This window comes from Chelonoidis abingdonii, chromosome 3, assembly GCF_003597395.2.
Source record: "Chelonoidis abingdonii isolate Lonesome George chromosome 3, CheloAbing_2.0, whole genome shotgun sequence".
NCBI lineage: Eukaryota > Metazoa > Chordata > Testudines > Testudinidae > Chelonoidis > Chelonoidis abingdonii.
In genome coordinates this window covers 198007903-198034426 of record NC_133771.1, presented here as the reverse complement: position 1 = coordinate 198034426, position 26524 = coordinate 198007903, and the positions used below count along the sequence as shown (strand labels likewise).

The following is a 26524-nucleotide window of genomic DNA, read 5'->3' as shown; positions in this document are numbered from 1 at the left end:
GCGCGTTGGCAACAAAAATAGCATCCAAGCTGAGAGGTCTCCGATAGTTGCGACCGTCGTACATCTCTCGGAGATTGCTTGCATCGTGTCGCGCCTACCTCATAAAACATACCAGCCAACGCCACCACCATCTGCAGTCACCGGCTTCCCGTTCCCCCGCTGCTGGGGTTGGGCGAAGTATATGGTCGCCACCAGGATACGAGTATTTTAACGTGCATCCCACCATTCCCTCATCTATCCAATTGTGAACGGGATGGGAACGGCCGCATGGGCAGAAGCTCGGCCGCAAGGGTACTATGGAGGGTGGCGGTATGGGCCTCTGCGCCGAGTTATCCGCAGGAGCATTAGAGCTGGGTTTACGATCCACAAGCCCTGCTTCAGCCTCTACGCATATAACACCTGGAGCGCTGTTAAATTTTAGGGAGTCTCCCACAAGATCTCAACATGAGTTCAGTGCCCTTACTGCACGAGCGAAGGCGCGACCGCATTCGCTGCAGGATCTTGGCGCAGCGACTCACGCTATGATTCGCCTCGGTCACTGTGCGCCGCTCTCTGAGCTAGAGCTCTGGTCTTCTCCGGAATCCCAGACACAATACGGACCTCGTTTGCAGGGCCAGGCGCATTTTCTGACAAGCAGACCTCGCTGCAAAGTCTAAGGCATAGGGCTATTATAGCGTGCCTAGGGAGCAACCGCCATACACAGCTCGAACCTCAGCCGCAGCAAGCGCGGCCTTCCCGCAACCCAGGAAAAGCCAGACTTTGCCAGGAGAGAACAGAAGTGTAGGCGCGACACTCTGGTAACACGGGGCCAAATCGAAGTCCTTTCCAGCGTCCTTCCGGTCCGAAGCCGTCCTTTGCAGGGCGCCCGGGGCTCCTGTACCATTTTTCCGGATCCATTTCTCCCTTTTCCAAACCGTCTTCGTTCTTCTCCGCGTGCACCGCTTACTACGGATCGTTGGCTCCTCCGCACGCGCTTGGGTACACCTGCAGTTTGCGTCGTGCCCGCCTCCGCCCCTCCTGTCCCTCTCAGGGAACCCCTCCGAGAAATCCTCTCAAGAGTTGCATGCTCCTCAGGGGCTGATAGGGAGTGCGGAGGACGACGGCGGGGTTCTATTCCCGTTACTTTCTGATCCCCAAGCCAAGGTAGTCTCCTAACCATCCTCAGTTTCGCAACTCAAAGTCCTACTCAAGTTGAGTTCCGCAGCTTTCGTTGGGACCTTTTCTTCCTGGATCCGGAGAATAGCCGCCCTCTCAAGCAGGACGCTATTATCCATATATCCATCTTTCCGCCCATCAGTTCCTTCGCTTCATTGTCCGGCGGCACTATCATTCACTGGTCCTCCGTTCGGACTCTCCATGGCCCCAGAGTTGTTCACCAAATGCACAATGACGCCATAGTCGTCGCTTTTTCTTCGTCGCAGTCGGCGGACGGTTCCCCCTACCTCCGACGATGGCTTATCCGGGGACCTTCACAGGATCGAGTCCGGGCACATCCAAGTGTTCAGCCGCCTTTTTCTCCCCTCGGGCTGTTACTCAATGCGGAGAAGTCCACTCTATCCCCTACTCAGAGGATAGAGTTTTCGGAGCCGTTCTAGACGCACTATAGCCAGGGCGGTCCTTCCTTCGGCACGGTCCAGACGCTGTCAGCCATCATCCGCAGGCTACAGTCAGCACCTCTGACCTCCCTGCGCACTTGCCTGATGCGTTGGCACATGGCAGCCTGCACTTTCGTCACAGCGCACGCCCGCCTCCGCCCCGGCCCTGCAACCTGGCTCATCCCTTCAACTCCGTTCGCCAGGCGCCTGTTGGACAGGTGGTCACGATTCCCCAATCGCGCCTCTCTCTCCAATGTGGCTAGATCAGTCCGTCGTTATTGCGGGGCTTCCATTTCATCAGCCCCAGCCCTCGCTGTCCCTGACGACGGACGCATTCAGATTTGGGGATGGGGGCTCACCTAGGGACCCTCAGGACCTGGGTTTGCTGTCTCCTCCCGAGCTGCCCTCCATATCAACATCGAGATTGAGAGCGGTCCGCCTGGCTTGTCTCGCGTTCCATCGTCAGATCCAGGGCCGCTGTGTTTTCAGGTCTTTATCGACAACCGATGGCGGTTATACTACGTGAACAAGCAAGGCGGAACGAGATCTCCTCTCTTTGTCAGGAAGCAATGATTACTGTGGGAATTTTGCGTAGCCCAACCGGTTCACCTGATCGCCTCCTATTGCCCGGGCTCAAAATACCCTGGCGGACCGTCTCAGCCGGTCCTTCAGCTCCACGAATGGTCCCTTTGCCCGGACGTGCCCTTGCTCTCTTCCGACGGTGGGGGCATCCCCACGTGACTCTTTTGCAGCACACAGGAACAGGAAAATGCCCGATGTTCTGCTCCTTCCAGGGCCGCGAGCCGGGCTCGATAGCAGACGCCTTTCTAATCCCTGGGCAACGCATCTCTTCTATGCGTACCCCCCGTTCCTGTTAGTCCACAAGTCCTTCTGAAGGTTGCAGGGACAGCGGCCAGCTTGATTCTGATCGCTCCGGCATGGACCCGTCAGCATTGGTACTCTCTGTTGCTGGACCTGTCGGTAGTTGACCCGGTTCCCCTGCCTCTTCACCTGGACCTGATCACGCAGGACCACGGCCGCCCTTGTCACCCAACCTCCAGTCATCTGCACCTCTCAGCTTGGCTCCTGAGTGGCTAACCCGGTCCGAATTACATTGCTCTTCCCCAGTGAGGCAGGTACTTCTGGGAGTAGAAAACCATCTACAGGGCGACATACGTAGCCAAATGGAAACGTTTTACGTGCTGGTGCGCGGAGAAGCGCTTCCATCCCACCGATGTTTCCATCCCAGTGGTTTTAGATTACTTTTGCTCGACAGGAACAAGGCTGGCACTTGTCTCCTCTCCGCGTTCACTTAGCGGCCATCTCACCTTCCACCCAGGGAGTGAAGGCCACTCGGTCTTCTCGCACCAATGGTGTCTAGATTCCTCAAGGGGCTGGAGCGCCTTTACCCCCAGGTCCGCCACCAGCTCCCTCCTGGGATCTCAACCTGGTGCTGGCCCATCTCATGTTCTCCCCCGTTTGAGCCGCTGGCTACGTGTTCCCTCCTCTACTTGTCCTGGAAGCAGTCCTGGTGGCGATCACTTCCGCTCGGCGCGTATCAGAGCTGCGCCCCTTCGTCGTAGATCCCCCGTATACGTGTTCCATCGGACAAGGTGCAACTGAGGCCGCACCCCGCATTTCTTCCCAAGGTCGTCTCGGCCTTTCATGTCAAACAGGACAATATCCTACCTGTTTTTCTTCCCAAAACTGCACTTGTCTTCGCAAGGAGCAGCAGTTCCACTCCTTAGACTGCGCAGAGCGCTCGCCTTTATATAGAGCGAACCAAACCATTCCGTAAGTCCACCCAGCTCTTTGGTCGCCGTCGCTGAGCGAGTAGAGGGTTACCAGTTTCCTCTCAGAGGATTTCCTCATGGTTGACTTCCTGTATACGGACCTGTTACGACCTGACCCATCTCCCTCCGGGCAGAGTAACGGCGCACTCTACCAGAGCCCAGGCTTCATCGACAGCGTTCCTCGCACGAGTGTCCATCCAGGAGATCTGCAGGGCACGCGACCTTGGTCCTCGGTGCACACCTTGCTACCCATTATCCTGGTCCAGCAGTCCAGGGATGATGCGGCCTTCGGCTCTGCTGTGTTGTGCAATGTGGACCTCTCACTCCGACCCCACCGCCTAGGTAAGCTTGCGGAATCACCTACTGGAATGGATATGAGCAAGCACTCGAAAGAAAACACGGTTACTCACCTTTGTAACTGTTGTTCTTCGAGATGTGTTGCTCATATACCATTCCAAACCCGCCCTCCTTCCCCACTGTCGGAGTAGCCGGCAAGAAGGAACTGAGGAGCGGCGGGCCGGCAGAAGGTATATATCACCCGCCATGGCCGGCCACTCTAGGGGCGACCTGCCGGCCCGCTGGAGTTGCTAGGGTAAAAGTTCTCCGACGAACGTGCACGCGCGGCGCGTACACCTACTGGAATGGATATGAGCAACACATCTCGAAGAACAACAGTTACAAAGGTGAGTAACCGTGTTCTCACGAAAGCTCATGCTGAAATAAATTTGTTAGTCTCTAAGGTGCCACAAGTACTCTTGTTCTTTTTATTAAGACTGTATTCATTTTTTTGTATCGCTATTATGTCTAGTCTTGATAATTTTGGATATCAGGTTGTCTACAATGAAAAATCTTATAATTAAATTATTTGTCAGGATATTTTATTGTTATGAGTGCATTAGTTATATTTGTTCTCCAAGAATCTAAGGTCTTGTCTATACACAGTTATTGTACTGCTGTAACTATATCGATTTAGAAACAGTTAGAATGAAAGTGACACAATCCCCTAGTTATACTGAGATAAAGATGCTTATACCAGTACAGCTTATTTCCCGGGTATAAGCATCTTTATGCCAGAGTAACTGTGTCCACACTAGGGATTGTGCCACTTCAAGTATATTGCTTTAAAATCACACCCCTAACCAAAAGAGTTAAATTGGTTCAGAAAATGTGTGTTGCTCAGCAGTAAATTTTTATATTTTAAAAAGAATTTTTTTTTCTATTCCATGCATGTGCATGCGTGCATGCACGTAGTCACAAGTTGCTCTACCACCTAGGTGATGTAGACATAATGCAAATAATCTTAACTCAATATCGCTAAGATGTTTTGAACACTAAAAGCCATGAAACATGATCTGCAGTATGAAATTTGATTGTGAACATGGATGTTAACAATATTATTAGCTGAGGCGGAGGTGAACACTGGTTAATTGTAAGTATAATCAAGGACAGACTATGTTCAGCTAACATTACTACTGAGAATTTTCTTCCCAAAGTTAATTTTTGAAGTGTATACAAACATGAGTTACTTCAGCTATAGTATGCAGTAACACTTCCTACGTGCATATGAGTGAGGGAGCTGACGGGATCTCTGGCTTGTTTGCTACTGGACTGATTCTGAAAATAGGCAAATATCGCTTTTTTAATTGTCTGGGCATGATAGTGGGTGAACTTTAGTTTCCCACCCCTTGTTTGATTTCCAGAGTTCTATATGTGGAGGTCAGTCCCCAGTTGTTGAAGATTGAGAGAATTCCAGACATGGCTCTTCTTGTGCTCTTCCCTGGCTTATCTATTAGCAAGGAAAGAACACTATGGTCCTGATTATTATTCACACAAATGTGTCTTTATGCTAGTTTGGCAATGTTCAGGAGCCTTAAAATGTGTTGACTTTAAGGCCTCTTTACATTACAAGAATAGTTTTAAAGGGCCTTAGCATAAATGAGAATCAAGCCCAATAACTTTACATTTCTTCTCTGACCGGTTAATGTTTAGACCCACGATACAAGGCAAAAAAAATGGAGCATAAATGTGGTTAAACCACTTTAACCTTGCTTGTGGCCATAATAGCTTTTAGCACAGGCTTGTCCAGTCTGCATGTGTAGACCCAAATTTAGAATGTTGGCAAATGTATGAATTTTTAACACTTTTCAGTGGTGCTGACCAAACTGGTCAGAATTTAGTTCAGCCATGGTCAAATTTAAACAATAGTGAAGGACAGTAGTTAAAGTGTTTTTTGTTGGTATTGTAGTTAGTATCTACTTTACAATTTTTTAACTGTGTTTGAAACCAGGTTGAGAGATGGTTGGTTCCAAATGTTGCTGTTGTCCATATACAACATGGTTAAGGCTCCCTGTCTGTCACGGTGGTTGTGGAAGTCATTGATTCTGTGACTTCCTGTGACCTCCGTGACTTCTGCAGCGGCTAGTGTGGCTGATCCACAGGCCTCTCTGGGGACTGCTCTAGCAGCGGCCAGTGCAGGTGGGCCTGGGACCGCCTGAGCAGTGGTTCCAGGAGTGGCAGGAACAGTGGCAGGTGGGCAGCCCCACAGCCAGCCACACTGGTTCTGCTGGAGCAGTCCTGGGACAGCTGCATCAGCTGCTGAGTGGGCACCCCAGGCAGCTGGCCCCAGGGACCGCCCAAGCAGTGGCCTGTGTGGCTGGCCCCATGGACAGCCTGAGCAGTGGTCCTGGGGACGGCGGGTGGGTGGCCCTGGGGATAGCCCGAGCAGCCACGGCTCGATGGCCCCCCGCAGTTGGTGCCATTGCCCCCCAAAAGGCTCCACAGAGCCTCCTAGAGCACTGGCTCCTGCCCCTCCCCCAGCTAAGATTTAGTCAGGGGTACGTAGTACAAGTCATAGACTGGTCATGGGCTGTGAATTTTTTTTGTTTGTTGCCTGTGACATGTCCATGACTTTTACTAAAAATAACCGTGACTAAATCATAGCCTTATACATGATTAATTATCTAAACATGCCAGAGTACTATGGCTGACTGTTATCAGTGGTAGAGGTTGTAGCATGATTGTCTAGATGTAACCAGGTCTAGCAGTTGTTTACTGTGTAGGCAGAACCATCAAACTATGTTGCTGTAACCACTGCCGCCTTCTGTGTGGTTGGTTGCTGCTCCTGCCTCCCAGGTCACTATGAAGGCAAGCATATTCATAGCTGCAGAGATGACTCTGTGTGCACGCTCACTTATACGCCAGCTATCCCTTGGGGCTTTGCTTCCTACGTTACCAGGAAATTGTGGACTAGTCTAGATTGTTCAGCAATCCGGGTTTCTGTGTAAAATATTCCAGTATCTTTGGCAGCAGTGGTGATTCATCTTGAAATACATTGATTGTTGCTGCTGAAGAAGACTGACCATATATTACTCCTGGGGGAATTCTGTGCCTAAAAATTCCGTGCCAAAAATTAAAAATTCTGCAAAATTCTGCATATTTTATTTGTCAAAATAATGCAGTGTAATGACACCAATTCAAATTATTCTGGTAGTTTATTTAAATTACAATATACAAAAAAGTCACAATAACTGTTCAGCTTTTCCTAAACAGATGAAGGTTAAGTTACAGCACTTGGTAATCAATACCCTGTATTCCAGTTATAATCCTAGCTGACTACTTTGGAAAATGCTTGGTTCTGATTTTCCTGACATTATATTGACTGCTTGATAAACATTTTATTTGCCCTCATTTTTTTTTAAATGGGTAAGTAAAATAGCTTCTGTAATAGAGGTGTAATCTAATCCCATTGTGCCACTCTGACACAGGAAAAAAGTGAGAAAGCACATAGATCTTCCTGGGTGAGGATTCCCTTACTGTCATTTACAACAAGGCTCCTTTTCACCACTTTGGCAATGTAAAGGAGCCTTAAACTTTTACAAGTGTTTTATATCCTGGTAGAATTGGCTAAGAATGGGAACAATTAACGAACAATAGGAACATTAATAACTCCCCAGTAGCGTCCTATATTTTTGCCTTGCCTCAGGGAACAGAGCCTGCCTCATTCCTACCTCCAGACAACCTGAAGCCCTACCCCTTAATGCAGGGCATCCCACAATAGGGAGCAAGAGGGACAGAATCTCTCTTGCTCATTTGCATGCTCGCTCAGCCTGCTCCTCCTTCATGCAGTGATTTATGTCTTTGCCAGTTGGTCTGGGCTCTCAAAGAGATGTGCTAGGGCTGCAGGGGAAAGGGAGCGTGTCCCCTGCAGATTTCTTTGCTTTCCTATTTTCTGTGGGGGAGTAAAGAAATCTGCAGACGATATGAATTCTGCACGTGCACGGTGGTGCAGAATTCCCCCACGAGTAACATATTCCTAGACTTTACTGATAGAAAAATGGTTATGCATCATGGAAGGTGTCATGCGAACGCAGTTGACATATGGAGGTGCTGGGAGAAATTCTGGATATGACATGTTTGCTGTAACTGTACAACAATGGTTCTGTCAGTCCTGTAGGTAGGGCCACAGACAAGGATACTGCAGCCGGTAGCGAGTCTCCTAGTCCGGGTAGATAGACTCACGTTGGCAGGGCTCGAGCTGGTGCCCTGAAAGTAGCAGTGTGGATGTTGCTGCTCAGGCATCAGATCAGTCTCTCAAGCCTTGGGGGTTGTATGATCAGAATCATGTTTACTAATAGAACCTAAATCATCCTATACAACTCTATTTTTTTCTTCTTTTTATCTATTATTTGCTTTACTAAGTTATAGATTGCCAATTGCAACTATATTATATTAATATTAATGTATTTTTAGGATTAATACTGTTATAAAGACTGCTAGAAATATATATTTGAAATAATCATGCTGGACCATTATTTCACATAGGTTTTATTTGGAATCATGTCATATTTCTCCTTTCTTCTTTTTGTATAATTTATTTTAGGTATTTATGTAAACTGTCAGACCAAGAGTTGCGACAGAGTGCAGCCCGGAACATGGCAGATTTAATGTGGAGTACAGTTAAAGAGCCATTGGATACAGCCTTGTGTTTTGATAAAGAAAGTCTTGATCTTGCGTTTAAGTACTTTATGTCTCCAACTTTAACAATGAGGTTGGCTGGACTGAGTCAAATAACAGTAAGATTTTTTTAATCTAAAATTATATTTAGGAAAAAATGTTTGATTTCTCCCACTGTTTACAAATTATAATTTTTTTTATTGAAACAGTAGCAAAGGACAGCAGAACCATCTTATAAGCAGTCACAGAAAACGCATGATAAACAGATAGTCATTAAAGTGGGGATTGTAATTTGTCCTTTGTCATACTCATCCGATTTTGTCTGTGCTAAAATAAACCGTGTTCAGAGAGATGATTAAGGCACGACTCAGTTTTTTGCAACATATTGGACCTTAACCTTTTCCCTGAGCCGTTTACTGTACAAAATGGTACTGTGCTTTAACTATATTTTGGGATAGCCATGATGTAGTTGAGTCCTTACATTTGGTTGCATTTGTAGTTTATTATAGGACTTAAATCTGTTTTTTTTTTGTTTTTTTTTTTTAAAGTTTTCTTATATCAGAATTCACTATAAGTGGATTCCTCTGTATACTGTCAACTCTTTTATTGACAATTGTTCGTTGTAGCCTTTTTCCTCAGGGTGAGAGCATTCATGCATCATTAGCTTCATTGAGAATTTGATTGAAACAGTTGACATTAACAACAGAAAACATTAAAAAAACAGCAGAGGAAGAGGTTAAGAAAGCAGTTTTGAATTCTGGAAACGTAGAAACTAAAATAATAATACAAACACAAAATAATAGCTTGTAATTTTAATGGTTTTATCTTTGAATAAGCATTTTTAATATTTTCTACAAATTCAGATACATTTATATGAAAGTGGTAACTTTGTACATAATTGCTAAATTGACTCAAACATGCAAAGAATCCACTTGGATAAACTACTTTGAAATTTTGAGACCTATGATCACAACATTTAAAACGTGATATCAATAACCCATATTCATTTTCAGTTGTAAATATAGCAGTCTCTTTTTTAAAACTGATTTGGAGTACAGTACATTTTTTGTAAAATAATTATGTCTTGCTCTGGGTGATTTTGACGTGTCTCCTACTTGCAGTATATTTTTTACTAGGAAAAAATCAAATTCCTGACATGAAATAATTACTAAGCCTACCTGTCATGTCTTTGGAACTCAGTTTGTTGTTATGCTGTTCTCTTCATTTTTTATCAGTTCTGTTCACCAGTTATGTCTTCCATGTTCTATTTATTTTTGATAATTTTGTAATTCCTGCTGCCGTAAAGATTCCATTGCAAAGTAATGATGGGTGGCGGGGAGAAGGTACCCTGACAGCAGATGTATCTGACCTTGTAGTATAAAATATACATATATTATGAGTAGGCTGGGCAGAATTGCATTTTTGTTTTTTTTATCACTTTAATAGATAATATCAACGTTTATTTTAAAACATTTTTTCAATTGTCATCGATCTGAATTTTCACAGTTTTGGGAAATTATGGAGGTCAGACAAGGGGGGAATCACACAGTAATTATTTTATTACATTAGATGTTGCGATTTTGTTTATAATGATTAAAACACAAATTTTCAACATCACATATCAAAATATACAAAGCAAATATCCTTTCAAATAAGTTCTCAAAGTTTCTTTCTTTGCCTATCTGTAAATTTCGGTTATCGTCGATGAAAATACATTTTTGGTGGTTTGGATGAATGGTAAAATCGACATTTAACTCATAAAAATCTAATCCTCCCAAGCCTCATTGAGGGAGATGAGTTAAAACTAGCTTAAATGGCACGAGACTTGGTAATATGCCTAGAAATACATTAATCAATAAGCAAAGCTGGTTTCTAAATCTAGAATTAACTAAAATAATTGATTTTCAAAGATATCTGTATGTGCTGCTAGGTCTAGTTAGTTTCAGCAATCAGTGTCCTGCACCCCAAAGAGTTTAAAACAAAACAACCCCCACCCATTTTCAATAAAAGCATTCTTTAAATACTGCATTAGTACATTCCACATTCTATTTGCCTTCATGTTTCCTAGGTATGTAGTATAATAGGATGATGGAGGTTGGGGGAGAGTTCAACAGGGATTATTTTATAATTTTATAGGCATTACCTTTTGAATCATTTCAAATAGTGTGAAAGAATTGCAGATACCCCTTTCTAGCTTCACCTAGTCTGGTACTTCTGGTTAAATTCTGGCCACCGCATTTGGACCGCAGGCTTAACTGTGCACAGTTTGGTCAGATGATGTGGATGGGGCCAAACAAAGCTAGAATCATGTCAAATAAAGATGTTCTTCGTGTAATGGTCCCTGTTGTAGTCGGCTGTGGGTTTTTCTTGCACACAATGCACCTGGAGCTGGAGAAGTTGAATGTAGTGTCCACTGGTCTGCGCATGGAGCCTCGTTCACCTTGTGCCTCCATCTAAGGAGATAAAGGGTGAGGAGGACCGACTGCCTCTCTTTTTCCTTCTCACCACCGCATGGTATGGGTTAGAACCTTCAGTGTCCACAGCTTTGGCTTTGACATTATTAGATCTAGTTTTGTAAATGGTTTTAACAGCTTTTACAGTCTACAGTTAGTGTTTTATAGGTCTGTTAGTGTTTAGTTTGGTCTCCCGGCAGGGGACTTCCCGCTTTCCTCCCCCGGATCCTGTGCAGGTGCTGGACTATGCCCAGGACTCAGGCTTCAAACTCTGTTCTTCCTGACCACAATCCTTCTCAGTCAGTGACAACCACCAGCACTGCCTGCGCTTCCCTGGGGAATCCCACATTGGAGCAAGATTCAGTATCTACTAGTTGTTTGTCAGCTGTACTCAAGAAGGGCATGAACTTTGTCTCTGCAAATACCTACTGGAGAAGACCGTGAGGCCCCAATTGAACTCAGACCAGGGACACCCCTCCTCCCAACCCATACCTCGGCCTGATTCAGCAATAAGTGCGCCTCCTGCTGTGAAGTCTGACTGGAGCAGGAGAATCTTCCTCCACAACCTCCCGCTGAGGTATCTTATTGGGAATCCAGGAAGCACATTCCTAAGCGTTAAACAAAGTCTTCCTCTAAATCCATTTCAGAGAAGTTGGATTTAGTTTTAAGTAAGCCCATAACTCAGCCTATGAGGACTCTAGTACATCCTAAGTCCAAGAGGCAAGACAAGAAAGCTCATAAACATTGGACTATGCCAGTTCTGGATCATAATACGTCGGTACTGTCATCCTCGGCCACTTCAAAACCCCCAGATCTGTCAGTACTGATGAAATCTGATCATCATCAACTCGGCATCGTCTTCCTTGCTGGCTTCAAGTGGAATCCCTCTCACACTGGGGAGATCTGAATCCGTTGTTGCTCCAAAGGACATTTTTAGTCTCCTGGATTCAGAATCTTCCCCATCCGGGCCCCCATCTCCAGAGAAATAACAACACCATCTGCTCGCTGGACAGAGCTTGTTGCCTATCCCATGCAGAATACAGATCCCCTCCAACAGCACTGAGAGTACCGCCACTGGACCTGGATTCAGCATTCTCTTCATGAGGACATTCTGAATCACCCGATGAACCTTCCCCCCCTCCCATCCTGTATATCCTCTGCCTCCCAAAAGACCTGCACTGGTTTGGGGTAAACCTCTTTCTCATCTAACTATGAGCTATTGGTACGCTATGCAATGGGAGCCCCCCGCTACCACCTTTAAACCCATTCTACTGGCCATATTGGGGGTCTTGATACCAGTCCCCTCCTTGCAGAGTCAATCCAATCTGCTAGTGAGTCATCCCTTGCCCTCCCCTCTAAGAGTCACTCAATTCTCCCCTCAGATCCTACAGAAGAGGAGAAGGAATGCTGCACACTGGATCTGGCAGTTCCACTGAAACAAGTAAGACTGCTGGGTTCATCTCCGGACAAAGTGGTGACTCCTTTGTCTCCTTCTTTACCTCCTGATGACTTCAGACAGTTCCAGGATCATCTTTGCAGAGTTGTTGTAGAACTTCCTATTCCTCTCAGAGTTCAAGGACTCCCCAACACCAATTATTAGACATCCTCCACTCATCTGGATCCAACAAAATAGCTCTCCCTGTTAATGAAGACAAACTGTAGCTAGATAGGACAGTTTGGCATACTCCTACTACTTGTGCCCCCACCCTAAAAAGGGCAGATTAAAGGAAAAGAATTTCAATTTTCTCACTCCACTCCCATCTCACTGGCAGTCCAGCCCATTTCCGAAATGGCTAGACAGCAACATCCCCGGTCTACTCCTACTGATACAGAGTTTGGGAGAGAGGTCTTCTCATCATCCAGCCTCCAGTTCAGGATAGCCAATTACCAGGAACTAATGGCTCCATACTATTTTCTGAATTACACCAAGTTTGCAGAGTTTACTGACAGCGCTCCACAGCAGGACAGAGCTCATTTGCAAGGTCTGATAGATGAAGGCAAACAGATAGCAAGATCCTCCACTCTGCAGTTGATGCTGTTGATACCTCCTCTAGAGCTTTGGCTACTGCCATCATCACGTGTAGGGAGTCATGGCTCTGTGTGTCAGGATTCCCTAGGGAGTTCCAGAATACCATAGAGAATCTCCCCTTCAATGAATCACGCCTTCATACCCTGAAGGACTCCAGCGCTCTACCCTCTGTTCACTAGGGGTATATATGCCTGCCCTAAAAGGAAATTTCACTGCTTATTTTTCGGATCTAAACATATGGCTCAGCAGTTTTTCCATCAGAGGCCCTATGAACCTCCATGCAAGAGACAGAGGTTTCAAAAGTCCCACTTCCCCGCACCTTGTGTAACATGCTCTGTATCTCAATCTGAGTCCCTGGCTCGACAATATTTTTGAAAGGTGCTAGAGAACTGTGAAACACTAAGTTCAACACCTCCCGACCCCCCCACACCTGATGGTGTGGCTGATGTGGTTGGGTCCTGTGATGGTGTCGCTAGAGTAGATATGGAGACAGAGTAGGCCACGGGGTTTGTTACAGAGATTGGTTCCTGGCTTAATGTTTCTGTGGTGTGGTGTTTAGTTGCTGGTGAGTATTTGCTTCAGGTTGTGGGGCTGTCTGTAAGCGAGGACTGGCCTGCCACCCAAGGTCTGTGAGAGCGAGGGCTTGTTTTCCAGGATAGGTTGTAGATCGTTGATGATGGGCTGGAGAGGTTTCAGCTGGGGATTGTACATGATGGCCAGTGGTGCTCAACAAAGAAAATAACAGAACCTGTCCTGTGGTAGGTGACTTCTGGGTACCCGTCTTGCTTTGTCAATCTGTTTCCTCACTTCCCCAGGTGCATATTGTAGTTTTAAGAATGCTTCAGACAGATTTTGTAGGTGTTTGTCTGAGGGATTGAAGCAAACTCGGTTGTATCTTAGGGCTTGGCTGTAGACAATAGATCATGTGATGTGTCCTGGCTGGAAGCTGGAGGAATGTAGATAAGTATAGCGGTCAGTAGGTTTCCGGTATAGGGTGGTGTTTATGTGACCGTCACTTATTTGCAGTTTAGTGTCCAGGAAGTGGATCTCTTGTGTGGACTGGTCCAGGCTGAGGTTGATGGTGAGGTGGAAATTGTTGAAATCCAGATGGAATTCTTCAGAGACTTCCTTCCCATGGGTCTCTATGATGAAGATGTCATCAATGTAGCGCAAGTAAAGAAGGGGTGCTAGGGGATGAGAGCTGAGGAAGCATTGTTCTAAGTCAGCCATAAAAATATTGGCATAATGTGAGGCCATGCGGGTACCCATGGCAGTGCTGCTGACTTGAAGGTATAAGTTGTCCGGAAATCAGAAGTGGTTGTGGGTGAGGACAAAGTCACAAAGTTCAGCCACCAGGTGTGCAGTGGCCTTATCAGGGGTACTGTTCCTGACAGCTTGTAGTCCTTCCTCAGGTGGAATATTGGAGTAAAGAACTTTTGCATCCGTGGTGGCCAGGATGGTGTTTTCAGGAAGATCAGCAATGCATTTTAGTTGCCTCAGGAAGTCGGTGGTGTCTCGAAGATAGCTAGGAGTGCTGGTAGTGCAGAGTCTGAGGAGAGAGTCCAAATAGATGATCCTGCTGTAAGAGTGCCAATGCTTGAGATGATGGGGCGTCCAGGATTTCCAGGTTTATGGATCTTGGGTAGCAGACCGGGGCTCTAAGGATATGTCTGTGTAGATTTGTTCCTGTGCTATAGCAGGGAGTTTCTTGAGCAGATAGTGTAGTTTCTGTTGGTACTCCTCAGTGGGATCGGAGGATAGTGGCCTGTAGAATGTGGTGTTAGAGAGTTGCCAGGCAGCCTCCTGTTCATAATCCGACCTGTTCTTTATGATCACAACACCTCATTTATCAGCCCCTTTGATTATAATGTCAGAGTTGTTTCTGAGGCTGTGGATGGAGTTGTGTTCTGTATGGCTGAGGTTATGGTGATGCTGTTTGTTCACAATTTCAGCCTGTGCACGTCAGACATCAGGGATGGTAACATATAAAAGCCAAGAGGAGAATACTTGACTCTCCCCGGACATTCTCCTGGTAACAGTTCTGGGCAAGGTAATGTCTTCCTTGCAAAGATGGACAAATCCTCATCAGGTATGTGTGGGTGTCCCCCTTTCTCTTTCCTGTCCAGACAGGACCATTATTATGGATGCAGCCCTAATAGGTTGAGGAGCCACATGAACAGCCATGCCGCACAAGGAACCTGGACATCTTGAGAGTCCAGGCTGCACAACAATATCCTGCAATTGGCAAGCAGTCCAGAAGGCATATGAGTCCTTTCTTCCATTCATTGATGCTCACTGTGTCCTTTTAATGTCAGACAACATTACAGCTGTCTTCTACATCAACAAGCAGTGAAGAGTGAGAGCCATCTCCGGTGTGCAGAAGCAGTCAACTTCTGGAACTGGTGTATAACCAATCAAATCACCCTGTAGGCAGCTTACATTCTGGTGAAGCAAAATGTGCTTGCAGACTCCCTCAACAGATATTTCACAGTCAACCACAAGTGGGAGCTCCATAAGTTGGTATTGTGCAATATTTTCACGCTATAGGGAACCTCAACCAGAGATCTGTTCGCCTCTTAAACAGGAAATGTACCACCCTATGGTGACACTCTGCTTCTTCCCTGGTCGGACCAGTTCAATTATGCCTTCTGTCCACTATTGTTCCTGCCATGAATTTGAGGTGACCAGATGTCCCGATTTTATAGGGACAGTCCTGATTTTGGGGGCTTTTTCTTATATAGGTACCTATTACTCCCCACCTCCTGTCCCAATTTTTCACACTTGCTGTCTGGTCATCCTACACAAGTTCTACGCAAAATCCAGCAGCATAGAGCCTGGGTCATCCTGATCACCCCCTGCTGTTCCAGATGATTTTGGTTTCCTAATCTCCTACGCATGTCATCCCAACCACCAATCATCCTCCCAATGTTTTCCAAGCACCCTGATCTGTATCCATTCCACCTCAGGGCTTGGTATTTGCATGGGCTTTGTCTTTAGAATGTTCATGCAGCATAGCTGTGTGAAATGTCCTTTCTAATAGTAGAAAGAACTCTACAAGAAGATGTTTCCTAGGTAAATAGAAGTGTTTTTCTTCTGGGGCACATCAAAGAGGCATCTCCCAGAAACTACAGATATTCCTCTCATCTTGGACTGTATGCTCTCTTAGAAGACATCAGGCTTGTCCTCAGCTCTTGGCAAGTCCACTTGATGACAGTCAGTGCGTACCATTCACCTTGGGCTATTTGGTCTCTGCACATCCACTGACCAATGGATTCTGGAAAGGCCTAATCAGAACCTTTCCACCTATTCAGAAGTCTCTCTCTAGTTGGACTTCAGCCTTCAACCTTTAGCTTCTTGCTCCAGGTTTCTCCTTTCCATGAAGATCGCTTTCCTTGTAGCCATCACCTCAGCTAGAAAGGTTGGTGAGTTTGGAGCAATGATGGCAGATTTTCCTTATGCTATAGTCCATGAGGAGAAGGTTTCCTTGTGTCTGCACCCCAAATTCACTCCTAAAGTAGTTTCAGAACTTCATCTTAACCAATTCATTCACTTACCATTGTTCTTCCCAAAACTGCACGCATCACAGAGGAGCAAAGACTCCACTCCCTCGATGTTTGGCGGGCCTTGGCCTTTTACCTGCAAAGAAGAAAACCAGTGAGGATATTCCTATAGCCAAAAGAATCAGAGAGTACACCATCTCCACCAAGAGAATCTCCATATAGATCTCTGGTTGCATTCTACTGTATCACCTTTTGTTTCCTCCACTCCACACCCTTGTGTGCTCATGGGATAAGAGCTCATTCCACCTGAGCACAAGCAACAACTATGGCATCACTTCAGGAGGTACCCTTCCTGTACATCTGAAAAGTGGCCATGTGGGGTTCCATTCACACATTTGTGAGATATTTTACCCTGGTGCCAGGACTTCTCTGCTTATGCCTCCTTATGGGATGGCAATCCTCCATGCAGCTCTACTGGCTGCACCCTTACACTCTCCTCTTACTTAAGTACTGCTTGTCAGTCATCCACAGTGGACTACAACAGGGCCATCCCTCGAAGAAAGGGAGGTTACTGACCTGTATATGGAGATTCTTCAAGATGTGTGGTCCCTATCTGTATTCCACTACCTGCCCTCCTTCCACTCTGCTTTGATCTTATCTGATTTGCAGTAGAGAAGGAACTGGAGAGGTGGTTTATCCACCCTGCCCTTTATTCCCTCATATGGAAGCATATGGTGAACCAGGGTGCATGCGTGGACCAACACACAGTACTTTTAAATTCTCCGGCTCGATGCTCATGGTACGAATGCGTTTAATACAGATAGGGACCACACATCTCAAAGAACCTCCTGTGAAAGGTCAGTAACCTCCCCTTCTGCCTAGGACCTGTGTATGTTTTTCTGACCAGGGTTTGGTCCCGTCGATGCTGTTTTTGGTTAAATCACATTAGAACTCTGTTCACAACTGAGTTTAAAGCTAATACTAGACAACTGAGTTTAAAGCTAATTCCAGGTCTAATTTAATTATACATCCATGTTTTTGTGTAATATAATTAATATATGGAGATATTTGAAATAATATTAAAAGTAGTGGGTTTGAGCTTACCAGTGAATAGTTCACATAAAATTATTAGTTTTCCTTATGCAAGGATTTGTGGTTAAATTTACATTAGAGGAGATGCACTAATTGTAGCAAAGGCAACTTAGTTCATACATTGCATAGAATCAGTATTATCCCAATCTTATTTAAATGGTAAATGAATCTACAGGACTTTGGACACATTGTCAGATTAGTTTTTCATTTAAGTGAATGTATGGTTGCTTGTAATATAATTTTATTCCTCTAGTTGGATCTTCAAAAACAAGCTATCCAGAAACATAACTTGTGGATGAAACATCAAAATGACAGCATTTTAATATATTCAATGTCTGATTTTTAGATTTCTGGTTGTGTTTAATTAGCATTCAGTGAACTGTCAGAGTGTTTCTTTTCAAAGAAAAATTTTCAGATTATTTAATTTAGTGCTGTCAAGTGATTAAAATTAATCGCGATTAATCACACTGTTTTACAATAATAGAATACCATTTATTTAAATATTTTGGGTATTTTCTACATTTTAAAATATATTGATTTCAGTTACAACACAGAATACAAAATGTACAGGACTCACTTTATTTTTTATTACAAATATTTGCACTGTAAAAAAAAGAAATAGTATTTTTCAGTTCATCTAATACAAGTACTGTAGTGCAGTCTTTTTATCATGAAAGTTGAACTAACAAATGTAGAATTATGTACAAAAAATACCTGCATTCAAAAATAAAACAAGGTAAAACTTTAGAGCCTACAAGTCCACTCAGTCCTACTTCTTGTTCAGCAAGTTTGTTTATATTTGCAGGAGATAATGCTGCCCACTTCTTGTTTACAATGTCACCTGAAAGTGAGAACAGGCATTCACATAGCACCATTGTAGCCGGCATTGCAAGATATTTAGATGCTTCAGTCACCATTCCAGAGGGCATGTATCCAGGCTGATCATGGTGCTCGATAACGATCCAAAGCAGTGTGGACCGACACATATTCATTTTCATCATCTGAGTCAGATGCCACCAGCAGAAGGTTGATTTTCTTTTTTGGTGATTTGGGTTCTGTAGTTTCCGCACCAGCATGTTGATCTTTTAAGACTTCTGAAAGCATGCTATCCCTCTCAGATTTTGGAAGGCACTTCAGATTCTTAAACTTCTGTTCAAGTGCTGTAGCTATTTTTAGAAATCTAACATCGGTACCTTCTTTGTGTTTTGTCAAATCTGGAGTGAGTGTTCTTAAAACAAACATCACGTGCTGGGTCATTATTTGAGACTGCTATAACATGAAATATGTGGTAGAATGGATGTAAAACATAGCAGGAGACATACAATTCTCCCCCAAGGAGTTTAGTCACAGATTTAATTAACACGTTATTTTTTTAACAAGCATCATCAGCATGGAAGCATATCCTCTGGACTGGTGACGGCAGCATGAAGGGGCATATGAATATTTAGCATATCTGGCATGTAAATAGCTTGCATTGCTGGTTACAAAAGTGCCATGCCAAGGCCTGTTCTCACTTTCAGTTGGCATTGTAAATAAAAGCATTATCTCCCATAAATGTCAACAAACTTGTTTGTCTTAGTGATTGGCTGAACAAGAAGTTGGACTGAGTGGACTTGTAGGCTCTAAAGTTTTACATTTGTTTGTTTTTCAGTGTAGTTATAGAACAAAAAAAAATCTACATTTGTAAGTTGCACTTTTGTGATAAAGTGATCATACTACAGTATTTGTATGAGATGAAATGAAAAATACGATTTCTTTTGTTTCTTTTTTACAGTGCAAATATTGGTAATAAAAATAATATAAAGTGAGTACTGTACATTTTGTATTCTGTGTTGTAGTTGAAATCAATACATTTGAAAATGTAGAAAAAACATCCAAAAATGTTTAATACATTTCAGTTGGTATTCTATTGTTTAACAGTGTGATTAAAACTGTGATTAATCACAATTAATTTTTTTTGAGTGAATCGTGTGAGTTAACTGTGATTAATCAACAGCCCTAATTTAATTTATCATCTGTAAAAGGATGACTCAGTCTTTTGTATTCATCTTATAATGGTATATACTATGTACACAGTCATAAGTGAATACTTTTATGTCTGTGTGTTACCTTAAAATACCTCTGTCAGGTGTTGTGACCATTAGTTTGAGGATAAATTTGATTTCATACAGAAATGATAAATTTCAAATTGGAAGGAAGAATAAAAGTCTTACTTCAGCTTAAAACAATACAGTCAGGTTCTCTTAAAGCCCTGCCCCCCAGCGCCAAACAATCCCCCCATCCTCCATAGTTCATGAGCTACAATAATAAAAGTCTCCATAGTTGCTTGAGATGTAATTTCTAAACAATTTACTTACCCTTTTGTATGCCATTATCCTCTTTCTTTGCTTTTAACTATGCACATTTGTATCTTCCTGTGTGTGTCCTTACCAAAAATGGATTTCAGAATAAAAGTGTCCAAGCTTACATATTTTCGGGGTGGATGTGGATGTGGATGTGTAGTATGTGTGGATGTGTATATTTCAAATATTGGTGTCAGTATAAAATTGTTTGAACCTTTAAGGATTTATAACTTGTTTGATCCTGGGAATTGCAAAAGAGATATCATTACTGAAGAATGCTGTGTGCGTGTGTGTGTGTATATATATATATACACTATATATATATAAATACGTCCTATTTTTATCAAAGCAAAATTATACAGTATTTTTAGTTTAAGGCAAATGGTTGGACCTTCACTTGTAAAAATGAATTTTGTTTATATTTTGATAATTTATTAAACCTCTGAAACCCTTTTTTATCCACCAATGTAGTCTTTTGATATAAATAAGCTTCACCCACTCCAAAACTGCATTTGTCAGTTGTTTATTCCAGGCAGTTCAGACATCGGCACTCATTTAGTGGAAAATTGCCTGCCACCTTATTTTTTAAACTCTTCAATTTTTTCATCTCATCAGAATCCTTTTAGAAACACAACTCTGCTTTTCACCATTAATTCTCATGTTCCAGTAACGTCTAGTTTCTTTAATTTGCATATTTTGGCTGGGATAGTCTTTATAAATTGCCTGGTTCAAAGAAAAAAATATTGTGGTTCTCTGCAACTGTATTGGGATCAAGATCTGAACTGCAAAATTATAGAAGTTTTGACTGAGATCTTTATTTCACGATCTTTTTGCCTCTTTTTGCAAACAAAAGACTCTAAGGATTGAGGGGGAAATGAATTAAAGCATGAAGTCAGTTCTTCTTTGTTTACTAGAACCCTCTCTTGCAAAGGACCCTTGGATACTATTCTCTTGCTTTCCACAGTCTGTATTTCTATCAATGTCTCTAGTTTGAAACTGTTTGGTAGATCATCAAGGGAACGGATTTTGATTGCCCTACTCTCTTAATTTTAATATCCCATACAACACAGATTCAGCTCCATTTTCTATATTTCACCGAGACATTTCAGAAGAAGATACACAACTAAAATGATTTTCTTTCTTCAATACACTTCAGGACTATGGATATGTTTACACAGCAATAAATACCCATGGCTGGCCAGTGTCAGCTGACATGGGCTACGCGGCTGTAAAATTGCAGTGTAAGTCTGGAGCCCAGGCTCTGGGATCCTCCCCCGTCGTTGAGTCCCAGAGCTCGGGCTCCAGCCCAAACCTGAATGCCTGCACAGCAGCTTTACAGCCCCACAGCCCGAGCCCCATGAGCCCTAATCAGGTAATAGGGGTTAGTTACAGGTGTGTAATTGCTGTGTAGACATGCCTTCAGACTCCAAAGTTCAATTCCACATTACAAGATCTTCAGTATTAAACAACATTATGTCAAATGTAGCCACTTCCAGGACATGACTCTTGGAAAATAGACATGTTTATGTTTCTTGTCTGGGAAGTATAAATCCTTGACCATGAACATATGGTTAAGTAGAGTTAAGCAGTGAAATCTTTACCATTTTCTTGCTTATTTGCAAGCAGCTTAATCTTTCCTTTACTCATCTTGGCCAGCAAGAAACCCAGGCATTCACCTGTTCTCTAATACAATAATTCCTCACTTAACATTGTAGTTATGTTCCTGAAAAATGTGACTTTAAGTGAAACTGTGTTAAGCGAATCCAATTTCTCCATAAGAATTAATGTAAATGGGGCGGGGGTTAGGTTCCAGGGCAGCTTCTCTACTCTGCAAGCACCAGAGGCGAGGGGGTTCAACCTTCAGCCCATCCACTTCACTCCTTACCCCAAGCCCCCACCCTTGACCTGCCTCTTCTCCCCCCCACCTCCTCTCCCTTTACTTCGCTTGTTGCGTCCTGGCTCCTCCCCTCTCCCTCCCCTTCCTTCTAAATGCCAAGCCAGCTGATTGCCACGTAGGGAGGGAGGGTGGAGGTGCACCGAGTCCTCACTCCTCCCCCCTCCCTTCTGGCAGGGCAATCAGCTGGCTTGTCATGTTTGAGAGGCAGGCGAGGGAGGGGCAGCCTGCACGCCAAGTCGTTGCTCCTCCCCCCCCCTGCCTGGGGGCAATCAGCTGGCTTGTCACATTTGGGAGGCGGGGAGGGGGCTGCGCGCCGAGTCCTTGCTCCTCCCTCCTGCCTCCAAAATGCCACAAGCCAGGTGATTGCCACCAGCAGGAGAGGGAGTGGAGGCGCACCGAGTCCTCGCTCCTTCCGCCTCCCTCCTGCCCAGGGCAATCAGCTGACTTGTGGCATTTTGGAAGGAGGGAGGGGGAAGGAGTGAGAATCGGTGCGCAGGCTCCTCCCCGCTCCCTTCTGCCTCCAGAATGCCGCAAGCCAGCTGATTGCCATGGGCAGGAGGAGGAGGGGGAAGGTGCTGATCCTCAGAGTTAGCTGGCTGGTGGGAGGCGCTGGGGGGAGGGGGCCATAGGGAGGCTGCCAGCTTTGGAGAAAGCAGATAGCCAAACAGTGTAAGAGTGCAGCATTGCACAACTGCAAATGAGTATGCTGCCTGATTGATCAGCAACGAAACAACTTTAAGCGGGATGACTTTAAGTGAGGAGTTACTGTACTTACGATATCTAGAAGTAGGTCAGTAACTCCAAATTACTGTTTGGAAGTTTTAAGAAGTACAAAGATATAAAGCTTGCTCATGTTTTTGAAATTACCTTGTCTACTGTATTAACAAAACAAATTGCTAATAGATCCCTATAACCTATATACCATCTTTTGATATACAGTTTGCAAGAATCCCCCCACCCGCCAGTTTTTGCCCCTTTCTTTGTTTTTTTTTATTGATATCTAGGATTTTTACTAAGATCTGTGTTGAAATTATGGTAAGAATGGTGATAGATTTGAGAAGTCTGACGTTTCAATATCTGAGACAGTATGCTCAAGATTCTTTTGTGCCAGAAACTTACATTTTGGGGAAGTCCTACTGTAATTCATACAAGTCTAACTTTTATAAGTTCAAAATTGTTGTCTCTAATTCTCCTTGAAAACTAGGGTATAAGTTAATATTTGATCACATTTTGTTTTAAAAAAAGTTATTACAAGTTTCATTGCAAATTGACTCTGGGTTAATGACTGGGTTGAGAACTGAATGTATGTCAACAAGTCTGGAAAACCGGTAATGCAGATATCTGGATATAAATCAATGTGTGCTGCAGGAATTATCACTAGAACTTGGTAACTAGAAGACTAAAAAGATATTTACAGATAGCAATATACTGTGGAGAGTACAATCTATGTCAGATTAGATACTGGAGAAACATGACAATTTCATCTCTTTTGGGATCATGCCTCCGTTAAGGGGCCTACACGAATGAATTATTTATAAACACTAAGGAAATTCACACGTTCAGAATATTTAATACACAAGGTAGTACATCTGTTTAGCTTACCAAAAAACCACATAACTAGTAGATAGCTAGGATTTAGAATTTTGATAATGTTATGAAATTTTGAGCTAAAGTTTAAACACCAATCTTAATTCTGCCCTCTCTCCCACTTCTCCCTCATTCTACATATAACTTCCTGAAATGAGTTTACCCCTCCCACACCATCCTGTACTTTTTTTTTTTTGCTAAATCACATAATCCTACCCATTCTGGCCTTTATCAGTTGCATTCATTTTAACTGATCATATCAAGAGGATGAAGTAGTGGGCAGAGATATGAAGGGATTCTCTTGGCAATATTTGGAGGGTGCAATATTTGAAGCTCTGAGGAGAAAGATTCAAGCTCATGTAGTAAATAGGCAAGATCTCTCTGCCTTATAAATGGAGCATAGTTATGGTCAGTATTACAAGAATTAAAAAAAACCAAACCCAATTTCCTCATTTATATTTTGAACTCTAATGGTCTATTAACAAAGTCTTAGGTAATGTAAACAAAATTTCAACTCTTAACTATACCATCAAAATTTTTTGCTTTGGAAATTGTGCTATCTGTTTTATTGTTGGAGATGTCATTTATATAAAGTTGGACTGGTGGACATAAAAGAGAGATGATATTTCTTAACTGAAGTTAGCTTTCTTTTCTTTTTCATTCTGTGAAGTCATGGATCCATCAATTCAAAGCCCCCATCAAGCCTTCATTATATTTTTTCAGTTTCATTTCCCTGACTCGGTACTTTTTTTTGACTCTTATAAAGTTACTAATAAATCACTTCTGAGAAGATATATTAGGCAGGATAGGATAACTTGGTGGCTTCCCCTAAAATGCCCATCTGTATCATTTTAATTTCATTTTCAATAAAAACTGATTTGCAAAATTACTGATAGAAGCCTGGCTTTGAGTTCTAGAATGGGTGAAGATTACATATGTCAAAAGATTGGTTTAATGAGAATAAGTGTTCTAAAAGCCATTTTCTGGTTAAATAAATAAACTTACCTATGCCTATTACTTACTGAGAATACTAATTATTATGTTATTCTGTAGATTTAATCAGAAACATTTCTAATTCTGGATTAGCAAGTTTTGAAAAAGCATTTATCATTAGAATATTTTATGAAAAATTATGGTAATGAGACAAATAGTTCTGTACATACCTATGTTTAATATATTTTTTGGGATTAAGTAATCTAGTTATCCAAAACGTTAGCTTTACTACTTATTTCTTGTCACTGCTAACATTTTTATACATAAGAAAAATTACCACACAAAATATTGTTAAAGTTAAATTTTAATTTCTTCTTCCTTTTTCTAACTCTAGAATCAACTTCACACTTTCAATGATGTGTGTAATAATGAATCATTGGTTTCAGACACAGAAACGTAAGTAGGAACATTATTTTGAGTACTTATACTTAAGTACACTAGATAACTGTAAGGCTTGTCATATAAAACTTTTTACATTTTAGAGAGTGCGTACTACGAACATTCTGAGATACTTTTTAGAAATATCCTCGTCAGAGGCTCCATTCAAATTACCTTTTAAATAGAAATTTTAAAAACATTTTTTATGTATTTCATATGTTTTCTCCTGGCTCTTTTAAAAGATAGATTTCAAGGTAACTTGCGAGGCTGTACAGGAAAAATACAAATATTGAAGTAATAAATTATTAATGTTTAGCAGCATAGCAGCCATCTGTCTTCAAAATGCTATGCAAACATGAACTTATTAATCACACCACTCCTATAAGATTAGGTAAGTATTATTATCCACATTCTACAGATGTGATAACTGAGATACAGAAATAATATGACTTGCCCAATAACCAGGATTACAATTCAGAAGTTTCTGGCTATTACTCCTACACTTAGTCCTCTACTAGACCATGCTGCCACAGCTGTTTGTTTTTCTTGGAAGTTCTTGTTTGTATATTTCAGATATATTAAAACACAAAATTGTGTATAATTAGACTTTTTTTTTTCAACCATCCCCCAGGAAGAGAAGCAAAGTTCACAATGCTTCATATATGGAATTACTTTCTAATGATTAAATATATATGCTTTATATGCAAATGTAATGTGATCTTTGTATCTCTTTGAAATGTTAATGGTTTGTGTAGAACGTGGGCAAAATCGCATCTTTGGACATGTGGAGTTAAAATTAGAAACGAGATTCTTGTTAAAATATTTTGCATATTTAAAATCAATAGGTTATCATTAGATGTTAGCAATGAGAAGAGATATTGAAGCTTTAAATGTTACTTGATAGGTATATGGATTGTGTGAATAAACCCACATCTGACTGTGAATTTTACAATTAAATTCTGTAAAACGTTTACATTTTACTTGAGCTACACTCTTTAAAAAATATATATATTCTTCCTTTTTGATGTTTATGTATTTTAAGAATGAGGTGAATTCAGGATCTCGTCCCCACTAACTGTAAAATCCATTATAATAGTAACACTAACTTGATTTCAGTATGGATATACAGAGTTTATTTGATATTATGTATTATCGTTGTTTCTGTTACAGTAATACCTAAGAATCCTGTGGCACCTTATAGACTTACAGATGTTTTGGAGCATGAACTTTCGTGGGTGAATACCCACTTTGTCAGATGCATCAAGACAAAATAGTGAAATTCCAGGAAGTATAAGATGTATAGCAACTAGAGCAATGAGGTTATTCACTCGGAGGATGAGGCCCTGTTCTAGCAGCGGAGTGTTAAAACCAAGGGAGGAAATGGTTGTAGTGCAAACCAATCAGCCCCACCCACCGGTTCATCACACTCATCAGTCCACCAATGAATATGCTCAATGCCACAATGCAAGACCTCTGCTATGTACAATCGGCCAACTGGACAGTCTCCGGAAAAGGAATCAATGGACACAAATCAGATTAGAATGCATATACAAAACTGTAGGAGAACACCTCAACCTCACATGTGCCACAGCAGACCTTAAGGATGGCCATAACTGCAGCAAAAACTTTCAGACCACTCAAAGAGAGACGCTGAGCTTCAGCCATCTGCAGATTGACACCACGCTCAGATTGAACAAAACTGTGCATTGCTTGCCACTACAAATAATTTCCTCCTTGGTTTTACATCTCCTGCTAGAATAGGGCTCTCATCTCTGATTGCACTACCTAATATCTCTAGCTTGCTTGCATATACCTGCCCTGAAATTTCACTACATATCTGACGAAGGGGTATCACTAACGCTGTAGTCTATAGAGTGCCACGGTCTTGCTGCTTTTACAGATCCAACTAAAC

At 42.7% G+C, this 26524-nt stretch overlaps 1 protein-coding gene across 5 annotated transcripts in view; it reads left to right on the top strand.

Moving 5' to 3' along the window:
- The window catches only part of USP34 (ubiquitin specific peptidase 34), a 299367-nt gene that overhangs the window by 50036 nt on the left and 222807 nt on the right, over positions 1-26524 (top strand). For all 5 annotated transcript variants that reach the window (XM_075064435.1, XM_075064436.1, XM_075064434.1 and 2 more), the window contains exons 7-8: positions 8268-8460; positions 24569-24630. In XM_075064435.1, coding sequence (XP_074920536.1) covers positions 8268-8460; positions 24569-24630 — 255 coding nt within the window. The remainder of the gene's footprint in view (positions 1-8267; positions 8461-24568; positions 24631-26524) is intronic.